Source organism: Hyla sarda, chromosome 5 (assembly GCF_029499605.1).
Source record: "Hyla sarda isolate aHylSar1 chromosome 5, aHylSar1.hap1, whole genome shotgun sequence".
In the NCBI taxonomy this organism is placed as follows: domain Eukaryota; kingdom Metazoa; phylum Chordata; class Amphibia; order Anura; family Hylidae; genus Hyla; species Hyla sarda.
The window spans coordinates 123,203,902-123,219,759 of NC_079193.1; the positions used below are offsets into that span (position 1 = coordinate 123,203,902).

The 15,858-nt window shown below is 42.9% G+C and overlaps 1 protein-coding gene across 6 annotated transcripts; it reads right to left on the reverse strand.

Moving 5' to 3' along the window:
• Positions 1-317: 317 nt before the first annotated feature.
• On the reverse strand, positions 318-6,489 carry LOC130273431 (uncharacterized). 6 transcript variants are annotated; one of them, XR_008843991.1, is made up of 3 exons: positions 4,598-6,489; positions 4,286-4,385; positions 318-1,067 (listed from the first exon to the last, which is right to left on the reverse strand). XR_008843991.1 is itself a non-coding variant. In XM_056520222.1 (3 exons), the coding sequence occupies exons 1-3, from the start codon at positions 5,748-5,750 to the stop codon at positions 4,873-4,875; spliced, it is 633 nt and encodes a 210-aa protein (XP_056376197.1). In that variant the 5' UTR covers positions 5,751-6,489; the 3' UTR covers positions 3,847-4,872. The 6 variants fall into 6 exon arrangements, 4 of the variants coding, with proteins under 4 accessions (XP_056376197.1, XP_056376195.1, XP_056376196.1 ...); XM_056520222.1 differs by lacking the exon at positions 318-1,067 and having other exon boundaries at positions 3,847-4,886; positions 4,979-5,060; positions 5,214-6,489; XR_008843990.1 differs by having other exon boundaries at positions 4,286-6,489.
• Between the last annotated feature and the right edge of the window lie 9,369 nt (positions 6,490-15,858).

A 15,858-nucleotide genomic window follows, 5' to 3' on the forward strand; every position in this document is an offset into this window, starting at 1 on the left:
ATTATATGTGAAGGGCACAGCACAGGGGGCATTATATGTGAGGGGCACAGGACAGGGGGGCATTATATGATATAATGCCCCCTGTTCTGTGCCCCACACATATAATGCCCCCTGTGCTTTGCCCTGCAGCCCCTCATTAAATATTCCCTTCTCTCTGCCCCCCCCCCCCGGAAGTTTTTAAATCCCCATCCTAACAGTGGCGCATATCCTGTTTCCCTAATCCCCTGGACCCTGAGCATACCCTTACTTACAGTATGCAGGCCGTGGGGACGGGTCCTCCAGGCGCCGGCGCGATGATGTGACGTCATCGCGCCGGCTTTTAGTGGATCACGTCCCCGCAGCTAACACGCTGTGTACTCACAGTGTGCGTGAAAGGTTAGTGAATGGTGGAGCGGGAGCTTACAGCTTCGGCTCCACCATGCTAGGGGGCGGGAGGGAGGGGAGCGGGTGCCCGGCACACAGAAGAGTCGCATTAAAGCGTGTAAAGAGCCGCGGCTTGCCGACCACTGCCATAGGTGATAATTTGTCAGTAATGACATACGGTCCCTTCCATGGAGGCAAGAACTTCCTTTCCTTCACCTGGTCCGGGGCAAAGTTGTAGAGATAAAACTTCAGATCATAGTAGGTTTTGGTGCTTATGGCAGCTTTCTCCAAATTCCTCTGGGCAAACGCAAAAGCATGCTGCAGGTGCTTTCGTAAATTCTCCACATATTGATGGGCTGTTGAAGCATTAATCAAATTGTGATCAGTTGTTCGGTAGAGTTGGGGTAAAACCATCTTCCTACCTGTGATCATTTTGAATGGAGAAAGTTTGGTTGCTGCGCTTGGTGTGGCCCTGATAGCCATCAGGACCAAAGGCAACTTCACATCCCAGTCCTTACAAAATTCATTAACAAACTTCTTAAGAATGTTTACAATGGACTGATTGTATCGCTCTACTCAACCACTAGATGCTAGTCGATAAGCTATATGCAGCTTTCTCTTTACACCCAGTATCTCCCACATTTTCATCATTACCTCACTGGTGAAGTGGCTTCCGCGATCTGATTCAATGGGGAAGACCAAACCTGGAAAACATATGGATGGTTAGTGAGAAGAGATGCACACACACTTAAACTACATGTTCTGCAAGGCAAACATTCCACCCATTTGGTGAATAAGCAAGTCACAGTTAACATGTATCTGTTTCCTTTTGATGAAGTTGTTTCCGGTCCAATGAAGTCGATTTGGATGTCCGACCATGGCATGGACATCCCTCTTTTCATCAGCGGTGCCCAGTTTTTGCTTGCGGCTGGAATTGAGGACAGATTAAACATCCTTGACAATATGTGCGAACGTCTTGCAACATGTGAGGCCAATAAGCATAATCCCGTAACAAATTATATGTTAACTTCTCACCTCGATGACCAGCAGTTGGGGTGTCATGTAGCATCAAACCTCGGAATGCGGTGGGGACTACCCATTGGGATATACCGTTTTTCGAGGTTCCATCCTGTAGGGAGAATTGGGACTAACCCTTCATCAAAATTCGTAATTCTTCTTTACCTACACAGTCTTCCACCGTTATGGGACAGTTCTGTGGATCATCAATGTGCTTGTAGAACATACAAATGACTTGATCCCCCTTTTGACTCGCAATGAGATCCTCACAGTTGCCACATTGGCTTCGGCCTCTTTTCGTGCCTGCCCTCTTGTCAGCGCCTCTATTTGAATCGTTCCCATGAGGTCATCAACGTCTAGGACTTCTCCATCAATGGCTCCTTGTTTGGCGAGGGAATCTGCTAAATTGTTTCCTTCCTTATCCATACCTGGATATTTTGAATGTCCAATTATCTTCTTCCAGTATATGGTGAGACCGTGGGCTATAACCATCTCGTCAATCCTGCAAAACATCTCACCATGTTTGAGGGGCTTGTTGTTGCTTCTTGACATGTTTGACCTTTTCCATCCTGGGAAGTACTCCACAAAACTGTTACGATATAATTAGAATCTGTGATTATAACAAACTCTTTAGTACCATATTCAATAGCCATCTGTACGGCTCTGTACACAGCTGTAAGCTCTGTGACCTGGCTACTTTTGGAACCAATACTGTACCCCACGGCTACATCTGGGAAGTTATTATTCCACACAATTCCACACAATACCTGCAACCAATTTATGTTCGTTTCCTGTAATGGTATGGTAGGAACTACCATCTATATAGATACATGGTAAGGGTTAGCAGTACTCTTCTTCAAACGTCTTGTATGGAGATAAATACTGTTCCTCTAGGAAATCCTTTCCTGCTGGTTCGTCCTCAGGGAAATGCTGAATCATGGAGTTCAGCTAACCCTTGGGCAACTGGGTTCTTATTATTTTGTTTGTACCTGATCTCCAATGGCCACCCCATAAGGGACATCGTCCAGGTGGTTATCCTGCTATTGGAAAGATTTCCATCCCTGATTTTTATTGCTTTGCAAGTATTGCAATGGTTGGTCTGCCATTTCAACGATGGTAGTTTCACCTTGGATGAAACTCCTGAAATATTGTAAAGCCCACACGGTTGTCAGTAATGCTTTTCACAGTCATTGAATTTTTCAAGTTCTCCTGTTTCTGGAGAAGGACCATAGCCATGCTCTTGTCGGTGAAGCATGTTTCAATGAAGAATGGTTTCCCCCTTCTGGGTAAGCAAGGCATGGGGCCTGGGTGAGTCTGATTTTGAGCTCATTGACAGCTTGTTTGTGATGTTCGCTCCACTCCCATTTCATGCCTTTCTCCAGCAACTGTAAGAGAGGTTTTGTGATCTCGGCATAGTTGTCTATGAACTTACGTGAATAGTTCATCATACCCAGGAAGGACCTCAGTTCTTTGAAATTTGTAGGTGACTTCGTATTGGTCACTGCCTCCACCTTCTTCTTCTGTGGGTTGATTCCATTAGCAGTGATCTCGTGACCTAAGAAATTAACTTTGGTATGACACCATTGAGCCTTCTGTCATGAGAGTTTCACACCAGCTTTTCTCAGTTGTGTTAGTACATGTCTCAGTTCAACAATGTGATCTTCAAAAGTCTAGCTTTTGATCAGGATGCCATCCACATAGGATAAGGTACCTCGTTCAGTGGCATCAGGCATTGCCTTATGCATGAACACAGTGAACTCATGGCCTGCTTTAATGTACCCAAAAGGCAATCTGGTCCAGGCATATTGCTGTTTCCCAAATGTGAAGGCCAATTTGTATTGGTCCTTCTCATCCACCTTAATGGTCCAATATCCCTGCGCACAATCAAGAGCAGTGAAAATTTTGGACCCCAAACACTGGTCTATATATGGCACGGGCCAGCCGGACATATATACCCACTTATTTAACTGCCTTAAAGGGGTACTCCGGTGAAAAACTTTTTTTTTTTTTTTTAAATCAACTGGTGCCAGAAAGTTAAACAGATTTGTAAATTGCTTCAATTAAAAAATCTTAATCCTTGTAAGATTATCCTGTACTTATTAGCTGCTGAATACAACAGTGGAAATTCTTTTCTTTTTGAAACACATAGCTGTCTGCTGACATCATGAGCATAGTGCTCTCTGCTGAGATCACTGTCCATTTTAGGAACTGTCCAGAACAGCATATGTTTGCTATGGGGATTTCCTTTTAAGCTGGCAGTTCCTAAAAAGGATAGAGATGTCAGCAGAGAGCACTGTGCTCATGATGTTAGCAGACAGCTCTGTGTTTCAAACGGAAAATAATTTCCACTGTAGTATTCAGCAGCTAATAAGTACAGGAAGGATTAAGATTTATTAATAGAAGTAATTTGCTAATCTGTTTAACTTTCTGGCACCAGTTGTGATTTAAAAAAAAAAAGTTTTTCACCGGAGTAGCCCTTTAAGTCAGTACATAAGCGGAATTGACCATTAGGTTTCATGATGGCAAGAATCGGGCTGTAATATGAACTGTGTATGGGACGTATAATACACCGTTCCTCCAAGTTCTTAATGATTTCCGATAGCGACTCGTAAGCTGCCAGTGGAAGTCGGTATTTTTTGACATATACAGGAGGTGCATTGGTATCTGTCTGGATTCTTGCTACATGTAGGTCAGTTAGTCCACAGTCATAGGAATCCTTAGAAAATATGTCCTGGAAATTTGCGAAGAGCCCTTTTAGCTGTTGATGCTTTGATTCATCTGAGCATGCATCAGCTAAAAATACTTGCTCTTTGGCCCATTCCTGAAATTCAGGGAAAATTTCAGGTTGACTTAACTCATAAGTTTCTTCAAGCTCAGTTGTTAAATCGCCTTTAGGTTCGCTTACCTTTTCGTTTTGCAGTTGGTATGACTCATACTCCTTCTCATCGCTCTCATGGTTGAAAACCAACAATGCTTCTTCAATGTGGCATGTACCTTCTTCAGAACTGAAAGGATAAACAGAGTGGATATTGAATAATACTTCAGGTGTTGAGGAAAAACGTTGTTCCACTATTTCCTCCTCTGTCAGATATTCATCAGGAATAAGTCCAATTACATAGTTCTGGAATCCAAAAGTGTGATAACCCAAATCCATATCTAGACCAGTTATGGTTCCCTTTTGTAAGGATATGCTATGGGAAGCCATGTTATAAATTACCATATGCAATGGATTCTGTTGGGTGTTCACCATAGGAGTGTATGCTACCTTAAGACCGAGTTGCTCTATCCAGTTAGACAAATGGATGAGAGCATCTGCATTCTTTAACTTCTGCCCCTTCTTTACCGGATGTATGTTTGCACCCTTCTGGGATTTTAACCTCATCAGCAACCATGATACTTATGGCATAGGGTATCTGTTGTCCCCATCTCAAGGTTTGTTCTTCATCCTGTAACCCCTCCGGATCCCCAGGTAATCTGGACCACAGGTTACTGTTAACCAGATCGATCTGCACAGCGAAAGGGTGTAAAAGGTCATTACCTACATACATTTGGTACCGTGGCTCATTCAACACGATGGAGGAATGTTCAGCGGTCTTACCTCCTATGGAAATAGAAAGTAAACATCTTGGAATCGCATTATGACTCTGGGAATCACCATCCAGATCATGAACCCACTGGTCCTGTGGAGAGGAATACCTGATCACTTTAGGGTTGGATACCTGTTTTAAAAGATCTAGACTAATGTAACTAGCTTCAGACTTTAGATCCAACTTGGCATATTTTGTCCGGGCCATATTGTTCACCTGTATGGGAATCAATAAGTTATCACCTACCTTTTTTATCCGAACCATGGATTGTCTAGGCCTGGTCAGATCCGCCACTTCGGAACATTTCCCCTGAAGCACATCCCCATCCAATATTACTTTTTCAATTCTGTCCTTCTGGATGGTTATGGTATGAGCAGTACCATTAATAGCTTCCATGGGATCACCATTTTTCAGGATCGTGACGTCCGGTGTCTGGTTGTTCCTAAAATGAACTTCAACAGAATGAAACCTCTCTTCAACCACGTGACAACTAGGTTGTGGCTGTGCATTACAAGAGTATTTATAGGCAATTGGTGCCTTTACTTGAGTCCATATTGCTACATTGATGAAGTCCACTATGGAACTCAATATTTTCAGGAGATCCATTCCTATGATCAGCCGGTCATAAGGAAGATCTATAATGATTGTGGGATGTCTAATTATTTTCTTGCCTATTTTAAGTTTTAACCATTTTGTCCCTTTTACCTGCAAAGCGTCTCCACCTACACTTATCAAAGAGCCATCGAACAACTTCAAATGCGGCCTCTTTGCTGTCAAATCCATAACCTGTTGGAAATAACTATATGACAGTGTAGTGGCTTGTGATCCTGTGTCAGGTAAACCTCTAATTGGCCCTATAAGTTCATCTTGGAAATATGAATCAACAAAATATCATTAAATAGTTCACATAGGAAATTAGGGTGCTCACTCATCTGACACTTTTTCAGGATTTGATCCCACTACAGTGATACTACCTCTGGAGAAGCACACAGCAGCCCCCACCTTTGGAGAAGACTGGATTACGTCACAGCTCACAGACGGCAGCTCACAGATTGATGCTGAGATTATGGGATCACGCTTTGGAGAAGACACATCAGTGCAAAAATTCACATGGTTAGACTGCAAGATAGACAATGCATTAGACACATCGCCCTCCCTCTCTGGTGAGGGGGCAGTGGATTGAGACACCCCTTCTTCGGCCTCAATTTTAGGGTCAAGAACACTGCAAGGAAACATGAAGTTAGAAATCACATCACATTTTTCTGCAACTGCCTCATTAACCTTGCATGGGCCTGGGCTCTGACCCTGCCCTGTCAGCTTTATAGAGCTGACTTGGGACCCACAGCTGCTGCTAAAAAAGACTTTGGTCTTTCAGTTGATCCTTGGGTCAGTTTGTTAACTATCTCAGTTAATTTAGCAACTTGATCTGCCAATTTATCAACCCAATCATTTTATTTGGGCATCCCTTGATTTTGAGAGGTCTGGAATACAGGTGCTGGAATAACAGGCCCAGACAACAGACAGAGGGTAGGCCTGTAACCTCTCCCTCACCTAGAAGTCGGTCACACACTTCTAACCAGAGTTGGTTAGAAGTGTGTGACCGACTTCTAGGTGAGGGAGAGGGTACAGGCCTACCCTCTGTCTGTTGTCTGGGCCTGTTATTCCAGCACCTGTATCTTAGGGGACCCCTATCGTTATACTGGGGCTGGTAGTGATGACCCACTGGGGCTATGTGGTTTGGTTTGCTTGGGTCTTACCTGATTTGATGGGTTTGTTGAAGAGGTCCTGTAGACTGAGGGAACCTATGTGACTGAGTTTCAAACCCCAAGTTATGTTCTATTTTAGTCTCTGCTACGCACTGTTCTGGGACTTCCGTATCTTTTATCACCTGTGGCATGGCACTCAATGATACTCATGGTACAGTGTAGTAGCAGCCGTCACCAGCCTGTCCAAGGGAGCGTCAAGATCTCTGGCTAAGCTAAACTTGATTTGCATCGGCATGGCATCATAAAACAATTGTTTGAATTCCCCAGACTCCCAATTTGGGGATCAATATTGTCAGGGTATAAAGCAAACGCGCTTTAAATGGAAAAATAAGGATCAAATAAAAATATCAACAGGGTTGATCCTATGAGGTGGACATAATAAAACACCTCAAAAAGAGTACATTTGTAGGTAATTTATGTTGTGCAATAGTAAAACCCACTACTAACGGTTAGATAAAATATAACAATAATTTATTATATTCACAATATTAAAACAGTTGAAATTATTGACACAAAACAATATAATTATATCTAAGCATGCAACATTCAGATTTGGCCACAAGATGGCTCTATACTAAACACCAAGTACATAATCGCCTATGCAACACAAGGGGGCAGCAGAGTCACCCTGGAAGCGGTAAGTAATATTTATATAACTTCAATCAATTATAGCCAAAACAATAGCAATATTATATACACAATGTTAAGCTCTGCACAGATTGCAACCACTTTGTGATATCTGGTAGTATAGGATCCCAAATTTCCTGGCTTGATATTAACTTCCTAGAATATGGATTCTAGGGCAGAGTGTATAACCTCTGAGTCAATTTTAGATACAAAATTTGGTAATATGCGTTTTTACCAAATAGTACTAAATGATTACTTAGCACCACTAAGACTACACCGCTGCAATACAGCAGGGCACGACTAAATATCAAACCAGTTAATTATCAATATTTCAGAAAATAGAATCTATACATTACCAGATATCTCTGTTTTCGGCCTCCAAGGTGTGCTAGGCAGTCCTGTAGATAAGTAGTATATCCTGTGTGGTGTTGTTGTTGTTCTTGTTGTGCTTTCTTCACCTGGACACAAGTTTTTAACCCATTTCTTATCTCACCTATCCACCCATAACAAATATGATGTCACTTGGTGGGTGGGCTTATGTAGATTGGGACCTAGTTATGCTAAGGTCACCCATAGAGGGCAGTATAGGACAAGAAATGGACTCTTCTCCAACTGGCTACCTATTCTACAATTGGGACATTTATCATATAAATATCATATCATTATTTATGTTCCTGTCCAGTGAGATAAGACAACATTTATATATTCGTCTCTCAGTCATCTCCAATGGATGACTGAAAATAGATGAATATTATAAAATCTTAAATAGAAATGTATCCACAGGTGAGGTCTCTCTGCATGGCCAACATCATATCGGAAATTTAATTGGCATTTAACTACCTAGCTGTATACATCAGTACCATAACTATATACCAATTGTATAGAGACGACTGCATAGCTATATTAATAATACATTGATTATAGTATAAAATAGACCTCTGATTCACCTTTTATTTCTAAGTTCATATATTTCCCTGAGATTATTGGGGAAATACACTTTGAAACTTCTTGACAGATTTGTTTTTGCAAACCTAAAACTCAGTCCATAGTCTTTATTGTGTTAGGGCAAACATAATAACCTGTTAAAATACACACCGAAGAGCACTTTACACAATAGGGGCTTATTTGTAAGCTCTCATGTTGGGTTTCTAGACCTCTTGACTGGACTTCCATTGTTCTTTTACCATCTTTGCAAATAACTTTGCAAATAAGTTATAGTCTGTCTACCCTTGAACAGATAGCAGGAAGGTGAATCACTAGGTCCTACCGAAAACAGGAAAATTCTAGTTTCAGAGCTTCAGAGAAATATCTTACACCAAATAAAATGATATCTAGATTATATAAAATCCCAATAATATTGGAAATGCCCAACAATATGCTAAACCATAAGCGTTTTTAAGGAGGGAGAGGAATTCCCGTGGACTTTGATTGGGTTTACATGTAAGTTTATAGATATCCCGTTTTGCAGCATTAATAGTACAATAAGGGCCAAATTCTAACTTCACCTCATGCAGAACATCCTGCCAACCCTGGATCTCCCTTTCTCTAAAGTAAGTAAAGTAGTTGCGATATCTGTTGTCAAATACCCATGGTAAGAACCTGATACTGTCAGCATCAGAATACAACTTTAGGGAATCCATAGTAGACTGGTAAAGGTCTAAGTGTTCAGCAATTTCAGCAGATCCTTTCTTACAAAATTTAGGTACAGTTGCATTTAGAAACGTAATAATACTCGAGGAGTTCTGATCCCCCCTAGAAGACTGAGCAGACCTCTTCCTAGCATACACATCATTATATGACTGTCGCCTGTCATTTCCATCCCCCTTATGGTAAGACTCATGCCTGCGTGAGTACATGTCCTGTATGTGTCTATATGGACACACGTCTCTCCATGTCACTGTCATAATCAATCACACTCTGAACACTTTCAACATTCTCACTTGGCAAAGGCGATTGGACCCTAATACTCCTTTTTGTGGGATGGTGTGGGGAGATACTTCTGTGGCCCTTTGTGTCGCTAGTGCCTTGTAAGGCTTTAATAGCTTGACACACCTGACCTAGTTGGGTCAATACTGCCTGTGTAGTGGTATTATCATCTTCTGATTTCTTATTAGTGGGGTTTGGGAGAGATTTTGCTTTAAGAGCATGTGATGGTGATGTGACTATAACGTGGGGATGATGACTAGGCAAATCTGAGAGTCTCTCTCTGTCATCCTCACTTTCAACAGTGACTACAATGTGGCTTTGTCTGTCTGCTTGTTGATGTCTACAATAATGGAGGTCTGACTCCTGTTTTAACCTCTGATATGCATCCCTGCAACGGTCAATTTCACATTTTAACTCTTTAACTGCTGCTTTTTTAGATTCTAGATCTGCTTCTAGTTTAGTTGCATGGGCCTGCATTTGGGTTAAATACATGCTAACCAATACTGCATAAAGAACTGCTGGCAGCATATATGTTGGTCTTTACCTGAGCTATTCTGAAGTGCAAACATATATGTTAAGTGTCTTCTAACCGTACCAAGTGGTGACCACACGTCCATGCATTCTCTTTTGGCATCTTCCCGCAACTGACATATCCATTCACTCATATCGTGGTCCATACTTAACTGGACATGCACATATTCTATTACACCATGGATCAATTGTTCTGAGGTGGAAGGATTATCTACTACAGCTTCCCCAAAGCCCACTTCACTATTGGCTGCGCTCATTTTCACTACTCATAATTAATACACAGGTATATATACACTCTGGTTAGCCAAGATGATTATGGGACGTTTTAATATTTGCACAAATAATTAGCACTAAATCCTATCTCTGCAGCGTGCCTCCAGATTTATGTCGGGGTATAAAGCAAAGCGCTTTATACACAAAAATAAGGATCAAAGAAAAATGATAAATATGATTGATCCTACGAGGTGGACATAAAATACCTCAAAAAGAGTTCTAGGATAGGTAATTATGTTGTGCAATTAGTAAAACAGGGTACAAATGTCTATGCAAAATATATATAAATGATTTAATATACAATAACTTAAAATACAATCAAACGAATCAATACAAAACCCAATAATACACAGCAGCATGCAATACACAAATTCGGCCACAAGATGGCTCTACCACAACGGAACTGTCTCTATCACCTTAAAACACAAGGGGGCAGCAGAGCCACCCTGAATACGACAGGAAGTATATAATTGGCAATCAATTATACCCAAGGAAACAATAATGATATTATACACACAACTCTTTGCTCTGCTCAGACTATGACCAATTTAAGATATCTGGTAATATTGGCTTGATATTAACTCCTCGGAATATGGATTAGAGGGAAGAGATTTTCCTCTGAGTCAAATTAGATACAATATGCATCTTTACCGAATAGCACCAAAATAATGACTTAGCACCTTAGAACTAAACCTCCGCAATAAGGCCGGGATGACTAAATATCAAGCCAGTTAATTATAACCCTAATACAGGTAATCAAACTTATACTTTACCGGATATCTGGGCCTAGTAGGTTCAGGAATGCAGGCAATATGCAGAGTCTCAGGAAGGTCAGCTCTTTGTGTCAAGTCTGGTCCCTCTGATGTGGTGTCTGATTGATAGACTCCCCCAGGCTTCCTCAGGTCTCTACAGCTAGGTCTCTCTAGGTCAGTGGTTCTCAAACTTTTTGGCGACTGTACCCCCAAAGGCTAAAAGTACGTCCGCGGGTACCCCTTGTGCGCAAGTTCTGCGCGAGGGGTACCAGCGGACAAAGGGCGTCTTCTTACCTTTATACTAATGCCTCCCCTCCATCTTAATTCCCTTGTACCATTATTCCCCCCTCCACCTTTATCCCCTTGTGCCAATATTCCCCCCTCCCTCTGATCCCCTTTTGCCATTATTCCCCCTCCATCTTAATCCACTTGTGCCATTATTATCCAATTTGGCAAAAGGGGATCAGTGGGAGAGGGGAATAATGGCACAAGGGGATTTAGATGGAGGGGGGAATAATTGCATAAAGGGATTAAGATGGAAGGGGGGAGTAATCAACCCTCCCCCTCCATCTTAATCTCTCGTGCCATTATTCCTCCCTGCCTCTGATCCTCTTGCGCCATTTTCCCCCTCCATCTTAATCCCCTTGTGCCATTATTCCCCCCTCCATCTTAATCCCCTTGTGCCATGCCCCCTTCCTCTGAGAAATATCTTTTGCCATATCGGATAATAATGGCACAAGGGGATTAAGATGGAGGTGGGAAAAATGGCAAAAGGGAATCAGAGGGAGGGGGGAAAAATAACACAAGGGGATTAAGATGGAGGGGGAAATAATCACCCCCCTCCATATTAATCCCCATGTGTCATTATTCCCCCCTCTCTCTGATTCCCTTTTTGCCATTTTCACCCCCTCCAATTTAATCCCCTTGTGCCATTATTATCCGATATGGCAAAAGGGGATCAGAGGGAGGGGGGAATGGCACAAGAGGATTAAGATGGAGGGGGGGGGGGGGAATGGCACAAGAGATTAAGATGGAAGGGGAGAGGGGGGATGGGGAGTAATAAAGCCTTGTGCTTTATTACTCCGCATCCCCCTCTGCCATTATCCCTCTCCCCCTCCATCTTAATGCATTGTGCTCAGTTCCATACATATCCCCTCCGTCCCATACAGTTCCCCCTCCGGCCCTTTACTGGGCATCCTGCGATCCCCTGTGGTGTTCCTCCATGCAGTACGTCTCGTTCGGCGGGACCGCACTGACGTGTGACATCCTCCTATGCTGTGCAGCAAGTCTGTGCAACGTCAGGGGAGGTCACACGTCTCCCCGGCAACCACGCAGCTCACTTACAGTGGCCGCAGCTCGGGCCGCGCTACTGTACAGTGAGCTGCCGCGGCTATGTGCTATCAAATACTGGCAAATGCATTGCCGGTATTTGACAGTGCTTTTGCGTACCCCCAAACAACCCCTGGTGTACCCCTAGGGGTACGCATACCCCAGGTTGAGAACCCACGCTCTAGGTTCTTTCCGTATTCCTTCAGTCCCCCTGATCCCATGTTTTAACCTTTTTCCTATTTTAAGGGTCCACCCAACAAAGATCATATTATCCACTCTGGTGTGTGTGTGTATGGAGATCAGGGCTAGTCACCTGTCATCACAGCTAAACATTAATTTACTATAATTTTGTTACCTGTGCATACCCATACAATGTCATTGATACTTCTCAGGCTTCTCAAACAGATGGCCAGAGATACAGATAAATAGAATGCAATTACAACCCATTGTCACACACACACACACACCTGTGTATAGGGTAGACCCCCCATTGGAGTAAAAATGACAGACAATGAGTTTCCCTCTGTAGGATTTCCACTGGAGACTTGTCAAACATCATGGGAATTTTCTGGATTTGTCTACTCTGATTAGTTCACGCATTCCATTCTGTATGTGGTTATCTCAAACTTCCTGACCTTGTGAAAGTTCCTTAAAGGACATCTGCAGTGCTGGGCAAAAAAACTTTTTTGAAAGACCTTTCCAACGATGTCTCCCCCATCAAAATTGGCCCAGTCGTTCTCCCGTTATCAGCACACGAATTACTGAGGAGAAGTAAAAGTAAAACTACATCTCCCATCATGCCTTGTGCTTACTTCCTGTAAGCTGCTGCCCTCCCCCTGTTCTATCCCCCCGAGCAAATCATTATATTGTAACGCCCACATCTCCCTCCCCTATGCATACACCCTCCCCTTCTGCTCATCTCCCCCTCCCCATGCTGGCTCCTGTCCAGTGATGAAGCAGGCTGCCTCCGTGCTCACTGTAGACAGACAGTCTGCATAGCTAGAATCAGCAGTGTGGGCACTGGAGAGTGGATAGTGAAAGTAAAAATGGTTAAAAAAAAACATAATTGTTTGTCTATAAAACTGTCCTGATAGGGGTCCCTCCATCTTTTTCACAACTACAACTCCAAGCATGCCCAGTTATTTTATATGCTGTTCGGGCATGCTGGGAATTCCAGTGGTGCCTCCAGCTGTTGCAAGACTACAAATCCCAGCATGCCCTGTCAGCTTTCTGCTGTATGTGCATGCTTGGAGTTGCAGAGGTGACTCCAGCTGTTGTAAGACTATACATCCAAGCATGCCGTGACAGCTTTCTGCTGTTTGAGTGTATAAAGCAGAGCCGAGTGTGTGATCATATGTATACAGCAGAGCCGAGTGTGTGAATGTGTGTATACAGCAGGGCCGAGAGTGTGATTGTGTGTATACAGCAGAGCTGAGTGTGTGATCGAGTGTATATAGGAGAGCCGAGTGTGATTGTGTCTATACAGCAGAGCCGAGTGTGTGATTGTGTGTATACAGCAGAGCCGAGTGTGTGATCAGGTGCATACAGCAGAGCCGAGTGTGTGATCGTGTGTATACAGCAGAGCTGAGTGTGTGATCGAGTGTATACAGCAGAGCAGAGACACACAATCACACTCGGCTCTCCTGTATACACTCAATCACACAAGTAGTCTCCTGGGAGTTGTAGTTCACCAACACCTCTATTGTATCTCAGTAGTCTCCTGGGATTTGTAGTTCACCAACACCTCTATTGTATCAGTAGTCTCCTCGGAGTTGTAGTTCACCAACTCCTCTATTGTATCTCAGTAGTCTCCTGGGATTTGTAGTTCACCAACTCCTCTATTGTATTTCAGTAGTCTTCTGGGAGTTGTAGTTCACCAACACCTCTACTGTATCAGGAGTCTCCTGGGAGTTGTAGTTCACCAACACCTCTATTGTATCTCTGTAGTCTCCTGGGTGTTGTAGTTCACCAACACCTCTATTGTATCTCAGTTGTCTCCTGGGAGTTGTAGTTCACCAACACCTATATTGTATCTCTGTAGTCTCCTGGCGGGGAGTTGTAGTTCACCAACACCTGTATTGTATCTCTGTAGTCTCCTTGGAGTTGTATGTCACCAACACCTCTATTGTATCTCTGTAGTTTCCTGGGGGTTGTAGTTCACCAACACCTCTAGTGTATCTCTGTAATCTCCTGGGAGTTGTAGTTCACAAACACCTCTATTGTATCTCTGTAATCTCCTGGGAATTGTAGTTCATACACCAGTGTTTCCCAACCAGGGTGCCTCCAGATGTTGCAAAACTACTACTCCCAGCATTCCCTGGTTGGGAAACACTGGCATACACACACACATAACAGGGATTACAACTCCCAGCATGTGTCATTCAGTAGTCCCCCCCCCCATCTCACACACAGAATCATCTCCAGTATGATATTTATTCCCTGTAGTCTATCCACCACCAGCCCGTGCAGTGTAATATGTCTCCTCCACACACACGTCCTCCCCTCCCCCCTCCCTGCTCTGTGGTTTGCTCTGTGTTTCCCCCATGAAAACTTGAAACCTCCCCGTGATAAGTGAGGTCCTATGTAGACAGAGCAGGGGAGGGGGGAGGAGCTGTGGACGTCCTCATTCTCACCCTGCTTGAATCTTACAGATAGGGGCGTTTCTGAGGATGAGCCTATGGCTGCCTCAGAAAGCACCCACTCATGCATATGCATAAGCAGGGAGGACCTGACAGCAGAGGCTAGGGGGAGCACAAACACTGCTGGGAGGAAGAGATCTCTGTCCCCAAGATGGCGGCTGCAATGTAATGAATAGGGGACGGACGCAGGACTACTGAGCTATGCTGGCAACTCTAATATCTCAGAAACGGCTGCATATAGGTAAATAGAACTAATTGACTGAATTGTATAACTTTTGTTTGGAGAACATTTGGGCAGGGATTTTTGACCACTACAGTTGTCCTTTAAGTTGAATCATTTTGATTCAATATGGACGCTTTGTCATGTTGTATTTTATATCATAACCTCCGATTATATTGGTATCAAATAACCCAACAACTCTTATCTTCTCTGTCTTCTTTCAGTGCATACCTGTGTGGTGTCCCGGTCCAGGACCTTGTCCTGTTCCTGACTTAACCCCTTAAGGACCCAGCCATTTTACACCTTATGACCCGGCCATTTTTTGCACATCTGACCACTGTCATTTTAAACATTAATAACTCTGGAATGCTTTTAGTTATCATTCTGATTCTGAGATTGTTTTTTGTGACATATTCTACTTTAACATAGTGGTAACATTTTTTGGTAACGTGCATCCTTTCTTGGTGAAAAATCCCAAAATTTGTGGAAAAATTTGAAAATTTTGCATTTTTCTAACTTTGAAGCTCTCTGCTTGTAAGGAAAATGGATATTCCAAATATTTTTTTTTATTCACATATACAATATGTCCACTTTATGTTTTCATCATAAAATTGACATGTTTTTACTTTTGGAAGACACCAGAGGGCTTCAAAGTTCAGCAGCAATTTTCCAATTTTCCACATCCCACTTCCCATCACATTTCCAAAATCACAATTTTTCAGGGACCAGTTAAGGTTTGAAGTGGATTTGAAGGGTCTTCATCTTAGAAATACCCCACAAATGACCCCATTATAAAAACTGCACCCCCCAAAGTAATCAAAATGACAT